This window comes from Coturnix japonica, chromosome 10, assembly GCF_001577835.2.
Source record: "Coturnix japonica isolate 7356 chromosome 10, Coturnix japonica 2.1, whole genome shotgun sequence".
NCBI lineage: Eukaryota > Metazoa > Chordata > Aves > Galliformes > Phasianidae > Coturnix > Coturnix japonica.
Window position 1 is genome coordinate 5,684,853 of NC_029525.1, and position 22,666 is coordinate 5,707,518.

The following is a 22,666-nucleotide window of genomic DNA, read 5'->3' on the forward strand; positions in this document are numbered from 1 at the left end:
TCTCATCTATTTTTTCAGCATTTTTACCTCCACTTTTACATATATTATTTTATACCAAACTTTACCACTTCATCTTGCTTAGAATTTAGAAATATCAAGATCCTCATGATGCTTTCATTTATTTATTTTACCAAGTCCAGTAACATAAACAATTTGAAGTGTGTTTTGAGCTGTTCTGTTTAAATCTGTGGGTTCTCATTGGCTTTGGGTTACTCTTTTTCAGTAGCTATCAGAACAAATCCCTTTCTGACTAGTAGGGCCTTGGCTGAGGTGGTGGGGCCATGGAGGAGCGGCTCAGCTCACTGGCCTCCCACCCAGGTTGATTGCAATCTGATCTGTGTTACACTAATGCCAATGTATCCATTAATTTCTGATTATAACTATTAGCAATTACTGTAGCTGGAATGCTGTAAATGTAGTCCAGAGGGTGACAGCAAACTTATGTTTATGCAGGTCATGATGAGTGGCTACATCACACAATCTGCTCATTGTGACCATAACATGCTCCTCATACAGTGCGTACTAAGGTGAATAAATCAAAAGAAATACAGTGAACACACATTTTTTAAAAAGAGAATTTCCTTAGGGGGAAAAAAAGTCTCAGAATGGATAAGGACACTGTAAGATAGAAGAGAGGGAAAATAATTGATAGATTCTTGAGTATGAATTGTCACTTTTTTTCCTGGTTAAGTAATTACAGCAACTGTTTTTGTTACAACTCAAAGCCAAAAACACATTATATTTGACAGTTTTAATCTTTCTGTAAAATAAGCCTCTAAAATAGCACAAGCCGAATGCCTCTTCCAAGTCAACTCTTCTTTGTGAACAAATGGAATAGCCGCACTATTCTTTCTAGGTCATCCAACTAGTCTTTCATTTCTTTCCTAGGCCCACCACTGAGCGGGAGAGATCCTCCATAAAAGTGTTACAGTCAAAGGAAAGATAATACATTTAGACTGAATGAATTGATTAAAGAAAGAGAAAGATGTAAAGTTTCTGCTGAAGCAGAGTGCTTGTCTTGAAAAATGAAACTCTTCCGTAAAGCTTTACTTAGCCCATACAGTTCTGTTTCTGTAAGATGGGAATGAAATGCCAGTTCTCATCCTGGCCTCTACAGTATGGAAAAAAAAACCCACCATACTCTATCTCATCTTTATGAGAAACAGATTTATGGTAGAAATTGTGGTTAGGAGCCCAGTAGTTAGTGTGGTAAGGGGCACCTTGTTAATTCTAAATCTGAAGTGCTAAACCAATTCCAAAACTATAACTGATCCCATCAGAATAAATCTGTGTAGGCTCCTTTGCTTAGGAGCAACTCTCTCGCTAATTAATCTTAAAGAAAGAAGAATTTCAAATACTTTTACAGAGATCTTGACTGTTCCATTTATTAAAAAGTGATCACCATTCCTTCCCAGTGATGTCAGCCATGAGTTAATAGGGGGCAAAGTTCTCTGCTGTGCTGTCTGTGGCAGTAATTGAGGTATGTTAAGTCTGAGAAGCCTCTGACAACTGCAGAAACTAAACACAGCAACAAAAGGTAAAACAAAGCTACTGCTTGAAAAACAAACACCATATGTATGCAAAATAACCTGGGAAACAAAGATAAATACAGTGCTCACAGCTGAATGTGAGGAAATTGAAAGTATGTTCAAATACACGTTTGTCATACAACTGGGAAATGGAATTTGGAGCAATATCATTAAAAATCCTCATTCTCACAGTAAAAATAAGATGATAATTTATGTTTAAAAAACAGTATTTTGAGCAACACTAGAACAGCATGTCCATTTTAATTAAGATCTTCCTGCAGTTTCTTATGGAGACAGATTGAAAGCAAAGCAAACAGGACAGCAGAGGCATTCAGTTAGGACAACAGCAGCAGGTAGCATGAAATAATCCATCTCTTTGGAATACATTTCCTCCTGAACTGCCAGGTGATTTTCAGAGTTCTGATCACAACAGCTCAAATGCATTTCATACATGGATAGTTCTTCTTCACAAATAAGTGATTTTTGCTCAAATGGGTGATAAAGAACTTTCACCTTCCTGGAACTCTGGGTATCTTATGATGATTAAATCTAGAGTGGCTTAAATCCGCTGAGGTGAGTTTGTAACACACTCAGCTGTGGTGACTCAGTTTCTTATAACGTTTTCAGAAATGTCTGAAACATCATCAGGCTCTACATCCCAGCCCTGCAGACTGCTGTTCACCTCAGCTTTGTGCGCTGTGTAGTGAGACACAGAACAGAAGCTTGGAAGCTTCCAAAAATGTATACCTGCACCAGATTAAATGCAAAGAAAGCAGGAATAAACATGCTTTGTTCCTCAGAACTCACCATTTGTAGCCAGATGTTGGTTGTTAACACTTGATTCTTTTCATCCTGAAGAGAAGAAAATAAAGCAGCTTAGTATCATATGGATAATGCTAGCAAATATATACTACTGTTATGAAATAGTTGTGCTAAGGTACCTCTTAAAGTGAATTACTGCTTCTACCTCACTGCATAGGAAGTTTTCCCAGGTACTTTTAATGTACTTTGTATTACTGCTGCCATTCAAGTTGTTACTGGAGGGTATCCTTCTGCCAGGTTCTTCCCTGGAGCTCCTTCTTTAATAATGTATCTCAAAAGGCAAAACAGATTATAGCAAACGTTGCTTGTTCCACCTTTGCTTAGGAGCAGCCCTCTCCCTAATCAGCCTCACACACCAGACATACACAGATCATAGAAACTGCATTGGACACCAAACAGTGACTAAGCTCAGTGATGTATGTTGAGGCCACATCCAGTGGCTTCTTAATAGGCAGCTGTAGCACCACCGATTTTAGTGTAAGGATGCAAGGAAGTACTGTACCACAGCTTTACAAGAAAGGAGGCAGGGCAGAGTGTTATTATTGTACCTGGAATATACCATGTTCACATGGCCTTCCCCCTTGCCTCCTATAACTATCTGATGCAAGCTCAAGGGACAGAACGGGCATTTTAAATGCTGCAGTTAATTAAGAAGATTAATTCTTCATTTTCCAAACACAGAAAAATGTTGATGACCTCATTTCTCTAGAGGTACCAGCAACTACTCATCCCTCAGTCACCCTCCCATCAGAGTTTGGTATTGTGCTGAATATTATATCAAGTGCCATTTAAATGGCGTCCTGGGGAAACAGGGCTCTAACCGTTTAGTATGAAGAATATATTATGATGCATGAAATAACATGCTGAAGGCATTGCTGAAGATGTCAGCTAGGTAAAGTAGTTACTGATTTGTAGTAGCATCTGTTATTTGTTAGCCACACAAGCATTAATTTGATGCCTCACTCAGTAACCTGCATATGTTGTAACCACAACAAAGCTCCCATAAAGCACATAATCAGCTCCAAACCTCCTTTTTCAACATAGCAACCACTATTAGCTATGCATTTTTACCAGCCATGAACAAAAGCCTGCATGCTGTGCTCATAGAAATCTGTACTGGTGGAGGTGTCCCATTGTCACAGCCATCCTTGCAGAAACACACCGCCCATTGCCTCACTGTGCTCCATCTACTGCTTGGTCTCCATAAACGTTCAGTAAATGTCAGCAGGTGCCAGTTCTTTCACATAATCAGTTCCACCACTTTCATCATTTGCTTCCATGTCAGACTCCATTCTGTCTGTTAACACCACTAATGCTAACTTATTGTTTGAAGTTCCATAGCGTTTTCTCAAGGCTCTGTGTGCTGTCCCAGACAAATATGCCAATTCCTCTGACATGATGTCCCATCTGTTACATCTGAGCTCCACTGATGGCACCGCTGCTGTGTACCTTCACTGCAGGACACAGGAGGTTTGTTGCCCTGCACAGGTCTAACTGGCTACATTAAGGTGCAGAGCAATTCAGAATCCATTATGTTGTGGGAAATTTGTTTCGGGACGATTAGCTAAATGGCATGTATTTCTGCATTGTTAAATCCTGAGTTAGACTCACATTTTACTCCCAGTGAGATCTCTTTCCACACATGAATGGCTCTAGCCTTAGATAAGTGATGTTTTAAAAATTCCCTTTTGAGTAGCAGGAAAAGACTGTATTAAAGCTGGAGAGCTGCTGATGCTTAAGCTAATGATATGCCATAGGGATTTATTTTGAAGCCCTGAGTCTACAGCGTAGTCAGATGAACTATTTTCGGAATAACAGAAAGGAGCTCTACTATCAACCAGCACACATCACAGAACAGTGCTGGAGAGCAATCACTGAGCAGTTAAACCAGTGCAGCTGAAGGGAACAGCAGACCTTAAATCCAGTTGTGCTGCTGGCAGAGTGATTCAGCTGCCTGCTGTGCTGCCAAGGCAGCTGGACACATGGCACAGCCTCCCAGGTTTGCCTGCAGGGGACTCACAGAATCACAGACTCCACAGACGTTATCTGGGACACTGATCCAAAAAAGCCAGGAGTTATTCTGAACAGTCAGCTGGCTCTCAGACCTCACTGAAACTGAGTATCTCAGGAGTACGAACTCAAAGATAACTTTTGTGCAGAAGACAAGATGGACTGTGCTGCTTTCCTGGTGTTTCTTTCTGATATTTTAAACATTTTGGTCTTGAAAGAGTATATAGATGATCAAAGTAGCTCCCATTTGGATCACTGTACTAAATCCTATCACTTCTCCTCAGCTGTAAGAACTTTGCTGCATGCTGAGAGCTGGTTTAGAGCTCTTTTTCTCCCCAGAACAGATGGCTTCCAGAACTGTTGTTGTTATCGGATTGACTCGCCTATCACCAGAGGAAAGATTCTGTCTGAAAGGCTTTGTCCTTTCCTACAAGCTGGAGGGAAGCTGGGGAAGGGCTGGGCAGGAACATTCTGCAGGATTTCTCATGTCTCGCGGAGTTTTTTGGACAGCTTTAAAAGCTTTACAGCAAACTGCATTAACATCATATTTCCTCACTTGTGCAAGACTTCCCCGTAAAGTGACAGGCGGGCTTGAAAGGCTCTTTAGAATGTCACCCATTTTCATCACTTCGCAGTACTTTGTAAATGTTTACTTTAGAAGAAAAAAAAAAAAAAAAAGCAGAATGCCAAAACAAGGCAGCTCATGCTACAAACTTCTTACTATAAAGGGGCAGAGAGAAAGGTCCTCACAATGTATTCTCAAGTGCTGGGAAAACTAATCAGAGAATGAAGGCAGTAACTGTACAATGCAATTTGGATTGCTGTGTTTGTTCTCCTAGCAGCTATTTGAGGTTGCTTGGTGTCCAGTAGTGCTGGACAAGCAAAACAGCTCATGAGAAGCAAGTCAGGCTCTTCTGTGCTGCGGGATGTCAGTGCGGTGCTGCCCTGTGCTACTTAATTATAACTGTAGTCATGATCTGTGATGGCAGATGGCAACTGCTACTAGACTGATTATCACGTTATTTAATGGTAGCATGATTAAGGAAGGGGATGTCACTGGCATCAAAAAGATCTGAATGGTCTTTCGTTCCTTTTTGAAGGTAGAGGCAGCAAAAACAGTCTGTACTCCTTTTTTTGCAGGATTTAGCACTGTCTTCATTCTTTCATTTCCCATCTGATTTTTGTCTGTGTTTTCACTTTAAATAGTCTATCAGACTGATCACCTTAGGGAACACGCAGTCAGATTCTCACATTATCTTACTTTTACCCAATGTTCAGCAAAATATGTAGAAGAAAATGTATGGAAATTCCACAATGCTTTCTAAAGGCAGTATAAACTTTGTGAGGAACATTATTAAATTACTTTCAAAGGGATGTCAGCATGTGCAGCATCCATGACAGAAAAAAAGCAAGGAAAAAATGAAGCAAAATAAGCCTCTGATGTTATGTTGGCATCTAGATAGTGACAAGCAGCCAGAGAGAAATACGTGTTTCGCAGAAGACTTGCATGAAAGGAATTCCTAACTAAAATCTGTTAGCAGTAACTTTTCCACTTCAAATCCAATTCCTCCTTTGTTTTTACTTTGTTGAATGCCACCTAAATCACCAAAATGTAAGACCTAGGAAAAGACAGCTGTGTCGCTACCATCAGCAGGGAGTTGAGCCACAGCAGTGTGCAGCTGTGCCTTGTGCTCCTGGGTGAAGATGGTTGATGACTGCAGCAGTTTTCAGATCCGTCATCAGGGAGCAGCCACACCTACTGTGTCACCTCTACAAAAATACAGTGCTACCAGGGAGCTGTCATCACATTGCCTTCCCTCTTGAAGAGAAGAAATTAAACATTTATTGAATGACAATGAAAAAAGTATAATTGCTTTGTAGCGTGGTAATAACACAGGCAGTGAAAAATGCTGAATCTATTTCCTCCCCCACAGATTTTGAGTAATTTTTCTAAACAGAAAAGCATGAGGAGGAGAAACCAAAAGCACAAGAGGAGTATTTGAGCTGCAGGCAACAGGGCTGCTGGAGAACTGAGGGACAGTAGAACCATCAGTGCTAACTGTGTCAGTTTTGTAAATTAAAACTTTGAACGACATTCAGTCTGAGTTTGCAAACTGCTTCCAGATGACTGAAATGAATTTTCTTCTTCCTTTTGTGAGAATGAATAACTCACAGAAAACTCTTTACTTGTCACTACTTATGTATTGGAGTCTACTCAGCTCCTTCTGTTCTGACCTGCAGACACACTGAGCATTTCAGTTTCTCGGAGCCAAGGCAGATACTGCATTTCTGGGCATGGGATGAAGCAACACTGCTGCCCATTGATTAAAATGCTCCTTTGTAGGCACCTTGTTTATAACCACTATCAGACTGTCTATGTAAAGTCTTGTCTCCCCGATCTTCCATCCATTCCAGGCAATGCTTAAACCTCCTTTGTTCCCTTTTTGCAAAACCCTGAGAAAGTTCAGTATTTTCTCCCCTATAAGTTAGTGCTAAAGATTTTCTACTACTGAGTGAATGAGTACAGTCAAATTTCCTGATGTTCCTTTTAGATAAAAGATTTCCCATTAATCTCTTTTCTTTCTCCCAAAAAGATTCACGTTAAATCTTCAGATTGTGTCAGTGTTCTCAATGTTTTGGTCAATAATTCCATACAGCTGTGTAGGAAATAGAAACAACTTGCTTTGTTGGAAACCAAATTCAGGTTCATAACGTCTTGATTTCTGTTTTGAGAAAAATTTTACCCGATAAGAATTTCATAAGTTTTTTAATTCCTAGAGCCATTAATGATGAATTCAACATGGTAGGGGGCTTCAGTTTTCAGAATCACTTTGAAATTGTAGCACATCTGACATCTAAAAACGAGAATCCTCTGACCAGAAGGCTGTTGAGCATTTTAAGGGCCAGTGTTATAAAGCTTCAGAGGTGTGACACAGCTCACTTCTAGCCTTCTTGAGCGCCTCTTTGAACTGACCTCACTTACTCTTAACCTTAATAAAAGACATCTCTTTATTAGCATAAATGGTAGGTTCCTAACTGCTATTTCATCATGAGAGTGAAGTTAATAACTGTAATCTGAAATTAAGAACTGGCTGGCAGTCACTGAGAGACTGGTAAGGCACTTCCTATATAGATTTTCACTTTTGTTTGCTTGAATGTTATCCTACCAAAACCAAAAGGTTAATTAGTTCATTACCTCTTATCTCACTGTCTCACACTTGCTCATTAAACATTCTCAGCATCTGCTATCAAATTACTAGCACCTAATGAAGTTTTATCCCACCTCATTTAAGATCATGGTATGTTTAATTAGAGAAGGAATTTTTGTTTAACTGCAGCGTGGGGTTTTCTCCTTCTTCCTCTTTAGGGCCATGCCCTGAGATCTGTCTGAACTGAAAAGGCCTGAATTCTACTGAGAATAGGGTCTGGCAGGTGAGTTAAGCACTCATAAAATGGCCAGTTGGCAAAAGATACTCAAATCTCCTGTTAGTTTCTGGCTTCTTTCAGTGCTTCTCTGATGCTGTCAGATCAAGCTGCTGTCAAGTTGAGCTAAGATTCTTGGAAGCTGTCAGGAACTAAAGATATAATCTGTTGTATAAGCGGTGTTCTCCCAGCAATATACTAGATCCTAGATGGGATCCCTAGCGAGCTGCTAAAGTAGCCGCAGTGTAGAACTTTGCAATGGGCCTAGCTAGCTAGTAAGTAAATTGGAAAGGAAGAGAAGATCAAACAGTTGGAGGAACGCCTGGTAACTGGGAATTTCTTGCTCTGAAATAGTCTTTCTCTGCTTATCGATGTGCTTCAGCTTCCTGTTTGAAAAATACGGACAGTCATGCTTCCTCAATTCTGTACTATATGTAAAGATAAAAGCTATAAAGACAGCAAGGTGCTCACATACTGATGTGTTTGGAGCCATGGACATACTTTATGCAGCCCAAGTGTCAGGATGAAGCTGAGGTCCTTAGAACGTTACGGGGAGAAATGGTGGGGCTGAACTTCCCCATTCCTTGAACATTATGCTGATGCACACCATTGTCCTGCATTGCCAACCTCCAGGAGGTCAGAGTGGCACATGTCCAGCTTCACCCGCCAGGATCCCCTCTGAAAGCACCACACTGAGCTCACCTCATTTGTAACACTACATCAATTTAGAAGAGGGATGACTACAATTCTCCCGTCTTCATACACCAGTGCTAAACAGTTGTATTGAAGTCAAAGGAGGCTCAAGGCTTCTTAGAAACACCTGTAGAATTGAATTTTGCCTTCTCAAGGACAAGGATAAAAATGATCAGTTTTTATCAGAAAAGCCGCCCCAGTATTCTTCACTGAAATGAAAACTGCTGCTGCCTGCCAAGGACTGATTGTGGGCATCCATAGAAAGACTTGATCTTGAAGAATATAGAAAAGGCTGCCTCATATTGGAGGCGTGTTTGTTACTCCTGAGGACATCACCTTTGCACCTCCATAGGGGAGGTGCTCCAGCCCTCTGATAATCTTTGTAAGGATTGTTTGGGTGTTTATTGTTGGTTTGTCTTGGTTTGTTGTTTTTTGTATAGGAATAAATACCCAAATGGAGAGTTGGCAATGTGAAACAGGTTTTTAGACATTATAAAGGAAAAGGTAGGATACAGGATTTTTCAGATGAAAGAGATTTGAATTCATGATCCCTCTTTCCCACTTGATTTCTCTTTCACCATAAAAGAGCACTGCATTAGTCCTCCTTTCTCTAGTAGTCAGGGATCTGCCTCTATCACTGAAAAATGTGTTTGGCTCAGCTTACAGCACATACTTCCAGTTATGCAAAAAATGCAGCATAAAGGGCATTATCAATGCATAAATAATATTCCATGACAGTGCATGTAACTCAAGAGCAGAAACGGGCCACAGAATGTTTCTGATTCCTTGAAAATAGGTGCAAGAATTGCAAAATAATAAAATAGTCAGAATTAGAGATAAATTTTTACTGTTTTGCAGTATTTTTCTCAAAACCACCTCTAAGTTAAACACACATTTATATGTAGTGTTTGAAGTTTTGTCATATCAGCGAGATTTTCATATGAAAACTGAGCTCTGACAGCAAGTGACTCAGTGTTGTAATGATGCAGCCTACTGCTGGGATGGAGCACCCCTGAACAAGGATAGCAGCTCTTACAAATAGTAACAATGGAGTAAGACAATGATGTGTCTTAGTGCTCAGCCTAGTCAGCATGGTGTACCAGCTGTGTATGGCTGTGTGCCTTGGGCGTGTGCTTTCTTCAGGCCAGCTCCCTTTGTATCAACTCTTCATTTGATTCCGTTTGCACTGAATGCCTCCTGAAATTGCTGTTCGTTATTTTATACTCAGCCACTCTATGCCGCTAATGATATTAGCTGAGGATATTTAGGACATCAAAGCCAAATTCAGCCCTGCGGCACCTTCACTGCCAGGATGGTACTTGTTGCTGTGACTTTCACACCTTCCAACTCAGAACCTTGGGCTCTTTCACACCTTTAGGGGTGTGGTATTGCAGTGGTGCTCAGAGCTTCACTGAATATCTCCTACAGCATTAATATGAATTTCGCAGTTAAATCTCTGAGATCCAACCTGGAAATGTCTTCCTTACTTTGTTGCTTCTTGATCTTTAATTTATTTTAGCCTTTTTAATTAATATATATATGTATATATTAAAATTTTAAGGCAAAATGAAATATGAGCAGTTTATTAAAGGGAAATTTGAAAAATTCTCATAGTAACTTCTAGTTTAATAGGATTGTGATGGGTGTCACACGAATTGTACTTCATACTTCTGTGAAATAGAGAGCTGATAAGTATTTGTAACACCTATCATTCTGATTACATAGAATGAATGGTATATCTGGCTTTAAAGGCAATCCACTTTTGTTCTTAGAATTAAAGTGATCTGTTTGCAGAAACACAAATTGTTGTACCTGCACACAGAAATGCTTTATTTTTTACCCTTGTATATACCCTTGTATATACAAGAGATAGTACCTGCTGCCCCAAGGTGAGCTGTCATGCTGTTCACTGGGCTGTTCCACAGTCTATCTGATGGAACAAATGTCCTCTACTCTTTTCACTACCTGTGTAGCTGCTGGTGAGGCTTTCTTTACCCTTTAGAAAGGAAAAGCTTCTTGTGTTGGGAAAAGAAAGAAGAGAGTACTTTCTTGGAAACTGAAAAGCTGATCAGTTTTCCGTTCATCTTGAGCAAATACAGCACTGACTAGAGCAAATAATTCTGTCATACAAGATTTCATCATGTGAGGGCTAAAAAGAGGCAATTTTGTCACAGAGTATTTTGCTGCAGGATATCAAATTCAGTATGACTCAAGGGCATGAACTAAAGGTAAAACGAAGTCAGGAAAATACAAAGTTCAGCCATCAGTAACATATTTCATCAACACAGGTAATGATTCAATGAAGCAGCAGAACACTACTACCCACCTGTAGGACTCCTTAGTGAACAGGGAGCCTGTCAGCCATGACAGCTATCTAGCAGTAGCAGTGGACCTTTGACTATCCAAAGCTGACTCTACACCTGAACATTTTTGTTAGCATATCTCACAGCTGCTACCAGAACAACTCAAGCATAGAAAGCTTCCAGGAGCTGCTCTGCTTGCCATAAGTAGTGAAAATTAAGACTTAGCAAGCCAGAATGGCAATAATCACTTTCTGTCTCACTTCGGAACACTTAATATCAGGTAGGTTAGCACAGCTGTTAGAACATTTACTAAAAGAACGAAGAAAATGATTAAGTGGGACTTAAAAACAAAGTGAGTTCAATTTTGCTTTGAAAAACAGGATCACCTTCAGAATTTAGGAAATGTAGAAGTAGTCCAGCTTCTCATGTTAACAGAAACAGTGATAGAGGCAGGTTGGAAAATAAAGCGAGCTTGTCTATGACCCTGGATAAAATACCTCAGTCCGTACTATCAGTTTATATCTAACAACAGATACAAACTAGTCTCAGAGATTGATGTCTAAAGTCGTATAAAACGGTGCCTTGGGAACCTCTGAGACTTCATCTGTGAGTGATAACCATCTTGAGTAGCCAAAGCCAGGAGCAGACATAATTTTGTTATGAATGGTAGGTCAGAAGTCTGTGTAGAATTGCTCCTCACTGGAGAAAGTGGAGGTTTTTGCTGAGGATAACCCATTCTGGCACAGGTTGCTGCCACTATCCCTATTCAGTTTTTAAGAAGGCTGACTTAGGACTGTGAACTGCAATAAATGACCACTCCATGATTATCTTAAATACCTCACATTATAAGAGAAATGGACAGAGTTTTGCTATAGAGAGATCCCCTCCTGATCTCCTTCTTTCTTACGCAGTGAGAACAGTTTATTGAAGTGCCCTAAATCTCCGGCCGGGCAGAATGCATGACAGTTCTTTGGCATATTCCCAACACAACCTGCTGTCCCAAGCACTTTCCACAGTCTTGAAGGATACAGAGTGGGAATTAGTTTCCATTACATTTATAATCTCAGAAAAGTTTTGACAGTCATGCTTGCCATTGCCAGTGATAAGGTTTTGTCCTGACAAGAGCCTGAATTTCTTTCTATGTAGATTTCACAGAAAGGGAGTGGAGATTATGTTAACAGCCTCATGATGTATCATTTCTGTTACCATGAGGATGTAATTGTAATAGCAGTCATTTTTGTTTTTCAGTACATCATTATTAATAAGAGGTTGTATTTAGATTTGAACACATTCATCGGTGCAAAGACAAGCAGGGATCGGGCTAATTGAATGAGCAGAGTACAGACAGCTTCAGAACATTGTACGTGGAAAAAAAGCCTAATCTTTTGAAGAGCAAGAGAGGGAAGATGAATTTGTTCCAACTTAAGAATTCCTATGATTCACTGTGGGTTCCCCCCAGTTTAATTGTTACATATATTAAATTTGCTACAAACCCTGTTACATTTGTTGCAAGCATGCAAAGTAATAACTGCACCATGTCACTTTATTTACAAATACATCTTGATTCAATTGTATTCACTGACAGACTCCAATTGAGAAGACTAAACCCTGAATTAGCCTTAAATATTGGCTCTAGGTGTTATCATTGCCGGTCTGACAAAAATAGGCACTCTAGCTCATAACTCATGCTGGTTTCTGGAAAGTGCAGAGCACTCTCTTGGCTTAGAGGAAATAAAAGAGCTCCCACAGCCCTCCTTCCCAGTTCAAATGAGGGAATGGGAGCCTTTGAAGTTTTATTTGCCTAGAGGTTAGCTGTAAAATATAGAAGTTGAAAGGTCAGGTTGTAACGGTCTTGATGTGACACTAATGCCTGGATAGCATCACATAAAAGGGACTCAACTACATTTTATTCTTATTTGTTTCCATCTTTCAAAGTGTAGGCAAATTATGCAAGAAGTAGCTAAAAAAGTTCCTGTAATAGTATCATAAACCATTATTCTAGATGCGTCTGGATGTCTCAGGGTCTCTGTTCAATTCAGAATACTGACACATCTCTGTGGCAACTAAAAAATAGTCATTTCTCTTTGTCCTCTACCCCACTGTGTGCTTTCAGGAAGTCTGTAGGAACTTAGTTCCTATCTATCATGTCCTTAGTTCCTATCTTAGTTCCTATCTTCATGTCCTCTTCCTTATCAGGGTTACTTGAACTTTACCAGCAGGTTCAAAATGAAAAAGGAGAGTAGTTAGGCAAAGAAGGGAGAAATGCAGACATGCAGAAACAGTCCTTTACAGGATCTTTATTTTCAAGTCTCCCTGAGAATTCATACCACTAAATAAGATACTGAGAAACTGTGAGGTTGGCTGAGAAGAATACGCCGATGAAAATGAACGGCGTGTCTCTTTCTTTCCAAATGCAATAAGCACCGTGACCAAAATGTCAGAACACCTACACAGTCCTTCAGGCTGCTGTTTTCAGCAACACAAAAGAGCAAATTCTCTCCTGTGAAAAGAGCATTTCTGCCTGATGCGGTCAGAGATGGAGCGAGCATGCCAAAATCCATAAAAATACTTACCTGGATTCTTGAGCTCAGTGAGCAGTTTGGTCAAACTCAGCAGTGCTCATTATTTTTATTGTCTTCATCCTTGCATTTAGTACTTTTGCTGGTAATGTGCAAAAATCCTGCTTCTGTCCTCTTGAATACTTAACTGACACAACTGTCTAGCTAGCAAGGGACTTGCTGTGGGACTGCCAACCACAGAAATATCTTAATGCTCACAGCTGAACACAAAGAACTTGCCAAAACAAGTCCCAAGTGGCAGTGCTGTATAACTAGACGTGTATGGAACCACTGACTTTGCATATGGTTATCAAGAGTCATACATATGACACAGAGATGTGTTTATAGGCCATTATGAACATGGCTTCACATCTCCACTAGAGGATTTTGGAGGAATGAACTCGATAGGTTTCATATTCTTTTGTTGCTGCCAATAAAATACTTTATTCTTATGCTCTTAGCACATCCCAGGATAGCTGTTGTTGAAGCTGGTGTTAACAGCCCTTTCTTTTTATGAATCAGACTCTGGTTCCAGTGAACAGCCATATGCATAAAAACATAAATGAAAGTTAAATCTGAATTTAGCTGAATTTAGGCTTCTTCTAGTTATTCTTGGAAAATAATCAATTGTCATGTTGAATAAATTAAAAATTCAACATAAATTAGTTAACACATTAAAAATAAATATTCAGGTATTTGAAACTCCAAATGAATTTAAAAGGTTTATTTTCCTACACAAGTGCCTGCGCTTACACGCTGCCCACTGCCAACCCGTTGTGATATCTAATTCCCATTTTTCCCCTTCCCATTTCCATTTCTTTTAAGTTATCTTTAGCTCGGGAACAGTTGTGGCTGTTGAATAGCTCCACAGTCTATTCAGGCGAACATGGTGAGGGGTTCTGGAGAAAGTAAAGATTCAAATCTGTATCATCTAAATTTGAAGTAATTCACATTTAAATGTATCTATGTTAATATACTGTTCATAGATAGAAAAATGTTTGCTTGCTTTCCGTTGGCAATGCTTTGTTCTACTGTTATCAGCACTATTTGATTTGCAAATTACTGAAAACTTTTTATAGTGTGTGCTTTTCTGAGAGAAAAGAAGTCACTGTATCTGTGCAGACCAAAATGAAAGAGAATAACACATACTTGATTGTTCAAGAGCCATAATCCACTAGGACTAGCAGGTAAAAATGCTAAACCCACACCAGTACTTGTCTCCAGTCCTGCGTATATCACCACAGCAGGGTTGGAGAAGTGTTATCTGCTGATTTAAGTACATTAATAATCAGAATAGTTTAGGCTGTTACTTGAGAAGATCTGTTCTTTGTATTCTGCGTGGAAGCAGAAAGTTTTGTTTTCTGTTATCATTCAGCAGTTCTAGAAGGTATTAATCTAATGAAAAATACTGAAAATCATATTCCAGCACCATTCTGGTTTTCTGAATTCAAAGGGAGTGATCACAGGAGAATGGGAAATGGCCGCAAGATGAAAGTGAAAATATTTTCTCCTTTCAGCATGGAGGGAATAAAAACCAAGCTGCCAAGTGAGAGGAAAATAATGCTGGGAGACACTTCTTCTAATGTACCCGAATGAATGCTGAAATTAAAAGAATAATGCAGATTTGTTGAGCTTCTGCCACAACCATTGTTTACAAAGAGGCTGCTGAGGTTTGATAAACAGCTTAGAAACTTCCCTAGCACAATTTCTCAATGAGCCTGTTGATCTGTTGTTTTATTTGCCTTTCCAGATTTAAATTTCTTTTTCTTCCTTTTTTCTTTTTTTCCTTTTTTTGAGCTGTTTGTTTTATAGTCTGTTTCTTCACAGAACCTGTTCTGCTTCTCTGAATGTCAGCATAATTTTCTCTTTAAAACTTCAAAATACTTCTCATTACTGTCTTGCCCGGCGGGTCCAGGGTGTTTGATTGCAACTACTGAGCCTGCAGATTCTTAATGCAGAGGCTCTCCTAAGTGCTGGATGTAAAGTCATTGAAGTCAACTGTATGCTTTGACTCTGTAAAATGAAACAAGGACAAAAGCCCTTGAATATATAAATCTAAGTCATACAAGTAACCAGGGCAATGTAGGATGAGCAAACTTTAACTGAGTTCAGATAAACATAAAAAGTTTTCATGTTTTCCTTTTTTCTTTGGTCTGCACAAGTGAATAGAGCAGCCTAAAGGAAGAGGATATCTCCTGAGATTCTGGCATTGCTCACTAGGTACAAACAACTATTCAGTACTTTGCTTTCTCCTAACTAGAAATTTTAGAAGGACAAACTGGAAAATAAGTGAAAACTGTTGTGTAGTGAAAGCTTTAATTATCTAGTTAACGATCCAGCTCGCTGTTCAGTCACATCAGCATTAACACTAAGCCAAAGGAGTAGGGAAACAGGCATCAAATCAAATCAAGCCAGTCCCTTTATTTTCACAAGACAATGTTTAATTCTGCTGTTGTCCTCAATGTTCTCCAAGCCCCTACCAAATGTACGTCATCTGCTAATTAAATAGAAATATTCCTTCTTCATCTTCTAGGTAATTAATGAAAATAATTAAGGATAAGATGGGTTCCTGGGGAATCACACCATGTACCTAAATCCTACCACTCGGACAGTGAACCACTGACAATTAATCTGCCATTTTCTAATCCATTCTGCAATATGGGTTTATCATGATCTGACCCTCCAGGTATATATATATATTTTTTTTCCTAAGAACGTTATTTCAAAAGGATTTACTAAAGTCAAACCACATACCTTGCAGCACGTAGTCATGTAATCTGATATACATCACTAGAAGTATCTTTATGTTATGTGCCTGATTTTGCTGAAGAATGAAGAGTGCTTTACTCTTCCAGAAAGTTTTTAGTATTGTTCCCAAGACGGAAGTTGGGAAGTTCTGATCAGATGTTAGGGAAAAGTTCTTATCTTGACAACAGCAATGATACTGGAACAGGTTGCCCAGGGAGGTTGTGGAGTCTGTCCTTGGGAGTGTTCAGTACTAAACTGGACACACTTCTGAGTAGTGTGATCTATTTAGACATATTTGGAACAGGGGTTTGGGCTAGACTGCTTTCCTGCACCGAGTTCTGAACCAAGATTTCAGCAAATCATGCAGGAAGTAGGTTATTTTTTATTTTATCAAACTGCTTAGCATTTCTTATTTCAAGAAAATTGAAGCAAATAATTACGAAAACCAAAGAGACCACTTGTAATATTGTAATATCTCAAGTGTCCTTAAAGAGCACTTGTTGCCAGTTGGCTGTCTCCATTTAGTTTTCAGTTCAGAACAAATTAATTGTAAGGTTATTTGCAAAGGTTTAAGAGCACCAATTTTTCTATTTAGCCATATAGGAATAAAGTGAACAGAAAGACACCTGGGCTCTCTCCCTTGACTTGACACAGAAGCTTCCATTATTCGTCTTTCTACTTCATCCCTCTGCTCTCTTGCACCTAAATTCCAACCTTCTCCCAGACTCCTTTGCTGTCCCTCAGGCCTACCATGCATGTGGTCCCACCTCCCTTCTAAGCACTCCCCACTTTCCTAGCTCTCTTAATTAATGTGTCCCAAAACTGCATTTTTCACATGCACTGTTCCCACTCCCCACCCCCTCCAGTTAGCAATACTTTACATAATTTACTATGTTTGTTTGCATTCACAACAGACAGTTTATTAGCTTGATTTTCTACTGGGCTAGAGTAAGTTGGGAGCAATTTACACATACACTATGTAGGCCTGATACCCATGTGCATATAAATGTTCAATACCAATAAAAAGATCTGCAAGCATAGGGTAGAAATACCTGCTCATTCGTGGAAGAAAATGGTTAAACTAAAAGTGTAAGGTAGGAAACCTCTGTACTGGGGAAGGTTTCCACGTACTGTTACCCCTTTGCTATCAGCTAAGTTAGAGCAGAATGGCAGAGACTTGAAGTAAAGACATGAGCAGCTGGGATTCAGCCTGCTCTGCAGGGGGTGTTACAGCGCTGCTCTAGATGGGTCTCACTCTCAGTTCACCTTGTATCACCTGAGAGGCCATTAAAGTGAATATATAAATGGCAAGACAGGGTGATGTGACATGTTTTATTTCAAGCTTGTTACACCAGTAATTGTTATTGCAAATAGCTGTCATTCCCACCAGTGTTTGCTTTTTGTTGACAATGAAGAAAACTCATTTGTTTTATAGTGTGGAGCTTAATTTACTTCATGGTTGGTTTCTTTCTTTGCCTGTCAATCCCTGATCTCAGAGAAATAAATGCAGTCAGATTTATAGCAGGCAGAATGAGCTGTAACTAAACTGCCAGGATGAAAACAGCAGCTTCTTACTGATAATGAAGGGAATTTTTTTTGGAAGGCACGGAGGATCAAAAATTCCTTCTGAATCACATTAGCCATGACTGCCAGTCATGGAGTGTACCCAGATTGGCCAGTGATCTGTGGATATTTGCTCTTCAGTTCTACTTGTTTATTATTAAATTGGACAATTCCAGAAGAGTTTAACCCTGAAGCTGACCATCTGCTGGCCTTTGGCCATTCATCTGTCCAAAAGCCATCCCCTCATATGGTACAAGGACGCAACTATACCTGCGTGAGGAGCATGGGGAAGAGAAAGCCTCACTCTTTAACAGATGCAGAATTGCAAGGGAAACCTTTATGGTAGAGATTCTATTTATGCTTGGAAGAAGTCTCGAGGGTGTTCAGCTAATCCCATTCAGGACTCTTTCATCAGTGATTTAAAGAGGGCTTCTGTAACCTGTGTCAGCAGCAGGAGGATTTGTCCATACAACAAACATTTCCCAGGGTAGCCAGTATTCTAAAAGATGTTTAACAGGTCTATATAGAATGACATCAGAACTGCTCCAAAAGTAATGGCTCCTATTTTATTATGTTGACCCACAGTGTCAGAGTTGGATGTTGGTGGTACGGCAGCAGAGGGTGAACCTTCCCACCAATATTGCATTGCATGTTGCAGATGGCAGCAGAGGGGCGGTCTGGCAGAATGGTGTCTGACATGGAAGTGTGGATGAAGCAAAGGGCTGGAATTTAATTCCCTCATGTGGAAAAAATGGCACCCACTGACATTCATCAACAATTGCTGAACATTTATGGAGAGCAAACAGTGGATGTGAGCGCAGTGGGGCAGTGGGTGGTGCATTTCAGCAGTGGTGACAGTGACAGTGAGACACCTCTGCTGGTGCAGATTTTTACAAGTGTGGCATGCAGGCTCTTGTTCATGGCTGGTGAAGATGCATAGCTAGTGGTGGTGCCTGTGTTGAACACAAATGTTTTGTAGCTGAGAATTTGCTCTATCAAACAGTATTATCGCGCTCTTTATACTGCTTGTAGTTTCCCTGGGAATAAATAGGGGGTATTACTTTCAGAGTAACCTATGTATCTAGTAGTGCAAACAGCAACAACAGAAAACAACAGAAGCCCCAAAGCATCCAAGATTTTTTTCTTGACTATCAAAGCAAACCAAGTACTGGAGAAATGTTTCCTGAACACACAGTTGTACAGAAGGGCTTTGAAGCAGACCTCACAGTCCTAAACCAAAGCAGAAGGTCCTCCAGCAGCTGGAGGCCACTCCCCAGAGGGAGCTGCAGGAGAAGGCAGTGCTAAGCTGTGTGTTTGTAGATGGAATGGGGTTTTATTGAATCCTGGTGTAAGATCCAGTTGAAGCACCACGTGCGGTCTGATTTCTGCAGAAGTACATTAAAATATATTTTTTGTTTATGTGCTGAGTTTGAATGGGCCTTCAAAGTGAATAAGCTTTTCTGGACATTCTAGCCTAGTAATGCCAAAGATGAAAATCTAATTAAAACCAGGCAGATAGGAAAGCACTGCCACAACTGGGGACTCCATCCAGCAGGAGCTCCTGCAAAGGCTTCTACAGGGCCTCCTGCTGCATCGGGCTGGGCTGGAGCTAAAATCATACAGATAGGTCATATAGGGCCTGGGGGGTCTCAAGGTTACTTCTGCCCTGACCCCACGCTCCCTGCCATACATGGCAAGACCCCGTAGAGGTGTGAGCCAGCAGGAGCAGCTGCAGTAGGACCCCAAACAGTGACTTTCAGGCATTTAGGCCTCTGAAGCACTGTCTGTCTTGTGCTGCCCTTCTTCCCTCTCCCTTCATTTTCCCTCACCTGCTGATTTCTGCCAGGCCTCACAACACCCACTGCCCTTCACATCCCAGTGTTTGCTTTTACTATGCACAACCCAAAGGCATTCAGTTAGAAGATTCATCAAGAAATGAATATGTTGCTGGTTAACACAGTATCATTTATTGGCTTTGTGGTTTTCCTAATTTTCTTGCTTATTTGTCTGTTGTGACTCTTGGTGTCTAGATTCACCTACCACTGCATCTGCAGTGAACGCCTGGATTTTGGCAACCAGCAGCCTGTGGGGGAACTGAATGCAAGCTATTTGTCATGAATAATCCCATCTTTTTCCTGAATTGTGTGGTGCCTTGGACTTTAAGCATCTAACAGAAAGAAGATGGCATCTGGAGGGAAACTATTAGTTTAAAGTAATTATCTTCTTTACTAGTGGCCAGAGCTAGTTGAATTCAGTACAATTAAATACTGTAAACATGCTTACACATGGAGTTTGATTTCTGTACAGCTGTGACAGAGTGAAGCTTAAATTACTCATAATGGAAACCAAAAGATCCTGCCTGGCAGGCACTGCACAGGAACATCCATCACTTACCAACTAACTGTGACTGTAAGCAAAGCAGATAAAAACTAAGTATATACAGTTTTAAAATCTTGTCTAAAGAAGAATAGAAACAATATAATTTAGATGTTGGACTGAACATCCTCTTCCTCCTCATTGCTCTCCCGTTCCCAGATAAGCAGCTCTTCATTGCCCACCATCAGTCACTGCCTTTGCTGTCGCTAATTCCCGCATGGGCTGAACATGTTGGATCTAAGTACAGTTAAGGATTCAAAAGGCAAAGTATAATCAAGTTTGAGCTTCATTTATGTATTTAATACTGGTCAGAGTGTAGGGGAAAATTGGCAAGAGCTCGAGGAAGGAGGAAAGCTTTACTGTTACATTTAAATTTACTTTTTTTTTTTTTTTTAAATTATTATTATTTTAAAGGCAGTCAGAGTTTGGCATTCTGTCTTCTATTATGTGTGCTTCCCAAGGTCTTGCAGACCTCCTTTCCCACCACATCTCCATTCTGGGAAGGGAAAAATCCCATTTTCTTAAACAGAATGTTTCCTGTAAGGTTACAGACTCACCACATCCATGATCTGCATGAGGCTGAGAGTGAAATAGACAGTGAGTGGCTGGGAGTCATTCGCAACTGGTCGTTCCAGAGGGTTGTAGTTCTTCAGCAGCTCCTTGTACAGCTTCCTTTGGAACTCTCCTTGCAGGGACTCTTTGGGCACAAGAATAGAGAAATCATTAGGATTCTGCATTGGAAAGTAAGGCTCAGATGTATGTTCTTTTCATGGAAAGTAAGGCTCAGATGTATGTTCTTTTCATTCTATCTGATATTATGTAGCTGTTATTACTCTACATGCTGCGCTCTTTGAAAAACACCACCAGAATTCACGTAGCTCATCAGCTGCAATGGCAAAATGTTTTGCCAAATGTCTTGCCACGCTTTTCATCCCAAGGGGGATTTCCTTTCTTGGCTGTCCAGTAACTGTAAACTCGAAATGCCAGTGGCCCTTTGTCAACACACGCACCCTTTGGTCCAGCAGTGAGGAGCAATGAGGAGGCAGCACGCTGCATTTCGGCACCTGCCCTGCCACAACCATAACCAGGAGGGCAGAGCACAGGTACGGCAGGGAGCATCAACAAGACAACGGAAGAAAAATGGCTTCTGGCTGGGGCTGAGCCACGCACCCCGACCCTTCGGACTGAGAACTCTTCGGAGCGAGTACTCTCCGCTTTGTTCTCGGCGCAGTCAGCTATCAGCAAAGCGTGGGTACTGGATCCCTGGCAGGGATGATAGGTGCTACATTAATGTACGTGATAATATTCAGGGATTTCTGTCCTATCGAATGCAGGGAGGATCTTTATTCTGCCATTTTCTATGGAGGGAGAAGGAGCTCTGCACGGATGGAGCAGAGCAGACCGGGCACAGAGGCAGTTTCGGGAGGAAAGGAAATCTGGGTCAGGGAGGAACAGGTCCTCTGACGTGCTTGCTCCCGTCCCCACTCCAGACAGTTTCCTCTCGTTTTCGGTCCCGAACTTCCCCCAGTAAAGCAGCAGCAGTGCCCTGGGGGACTTTGTCTCGCCATCTCCCCGCTCCGTCCCTCTCCCCCGTCCGCTCCCGGCAGCTCGGGGCCGCAGAGCAGCGAGGTGCCTCCAGCCGCCGCTCCCGCTCCCCTGCCCGGCCGTGCCCGCGGCCCCACTCACCGCGCACGAGCCCCGCCGCCGCCAGCAGCCACAGCATCAGCGCCCGGAGGCCCATTCCGGGAGCCGGCAGCCTCCGTCGCCGCCGCGGACCCCTCCTGCACCCGCGCGGGGCTCTCCCTGCGGTGCCGGCTCCGGCAGAGCCTGGTGCCGCCCGCTGCCGGGGTACGGCTGCCCTGCCGTGCTCGGCGCCGGTCGGAGCGGTTGCGGAGCCTTTAGCGGGAGGTTACCGCGGGCGGAGCGGAGCGGCGAGCTCCGGCGTTATAGAGACCGGAGCGGGAGCCCCCTCCCCGTGGAAGCCCGCCCGCAGCCCCGGCTGCCCGCCTCGCCCCGCCCCGGGCTGCCCCCGAGCTCCGTCCGCCCGCGCCGCCCGCAGCGGGAACGGCGGCGGCACCGCGGTGGGGCGGGGGACAGCGGGCAGCCGGATCCCCAGGGCCGCCCGTCCTGCTTACCCCATCCTCAGCCCGGGGACTCGGTCTTTCTCCCCTGTCCGGGCTGAGTGAAACAGCGGCAAGGAAGCGGTGCGGGGCTCCAGGGGGGAATTTGGCATTGCTGAGGTCTGGGAGAGGAAGGAGGTGGGCAAAGTGATGTACTCTTCTGAAGCACGTGTGGCTGCTTAGTCCTCAGCAGAGGTGCGGGACTGTGGGGTCAGGTGTGCAACAACCAGTGCTGAGGAGTGCTGTGTTTAGCACTTGACAAGCGTGGGACTGAGAGAAATGATGCCAGAGTTCCTGCCTGGTGTAGGTGCACCCTGCACAGCTGGAAAGCAGGCCCAGAAAATTCAGTGCATTTTGATGATCATCAGGTTCCCGTTTGCAGCTGACATTTGTTCCACTGTGCGTAGGCGTTCAGTCCAAATCCCCGAATCCCTGATCTATGGCTGCTGCATTAAACGAAGATCAGGGCAGCTGCGTTCAAGGGAGGATGCCACTGAAGAGCCTCCCCTCTCCAAGAGGTA

General features: G+C 41.9%; 1 protein-coding gene across 3 annotated transcripts in view; it reads right to left on the reverse strand.

Moving 5' to 3' along the window:
* Positions 1-22,290, reverse strand: part of CHRNA7 (cholinergic receptor nicotinic alpha 7 subunit) — a 37,043-nt gene extending 14,753 nt beyond the window's left edge. The window contains exons 1-3 of one of the 3 annotated variants that reach the window (XM_032446739.1): positions 22,161-22,290; positions 20,583-20,722; positions 2,337-2,381 (exon numbers count right to left, since the gene is read on the reverse strand). In XM_032446739.1, coding sequence (XP_032302630.1) covers positions 2,337-2,381; positions 20,583-20,600 — 63 coding nt within the window. In that variant the 5' untranslated portion in view covers positions 20,601-20,722; positions 22,161-22,290. Of the gene's footprint in view, positions 1-2,336; positions 2,382-20,582; positions 20,723-21,035; positions 21,165-21,711; positions 22,009-22,160 lie in introns of those variants that run through there. The other 2 variants (XM_032446738.1, NM_001323081.1) reach the window with 2 other exon arrangements.
* Positions 22,291-22,666: the final 376 nt, after the last annotated feature.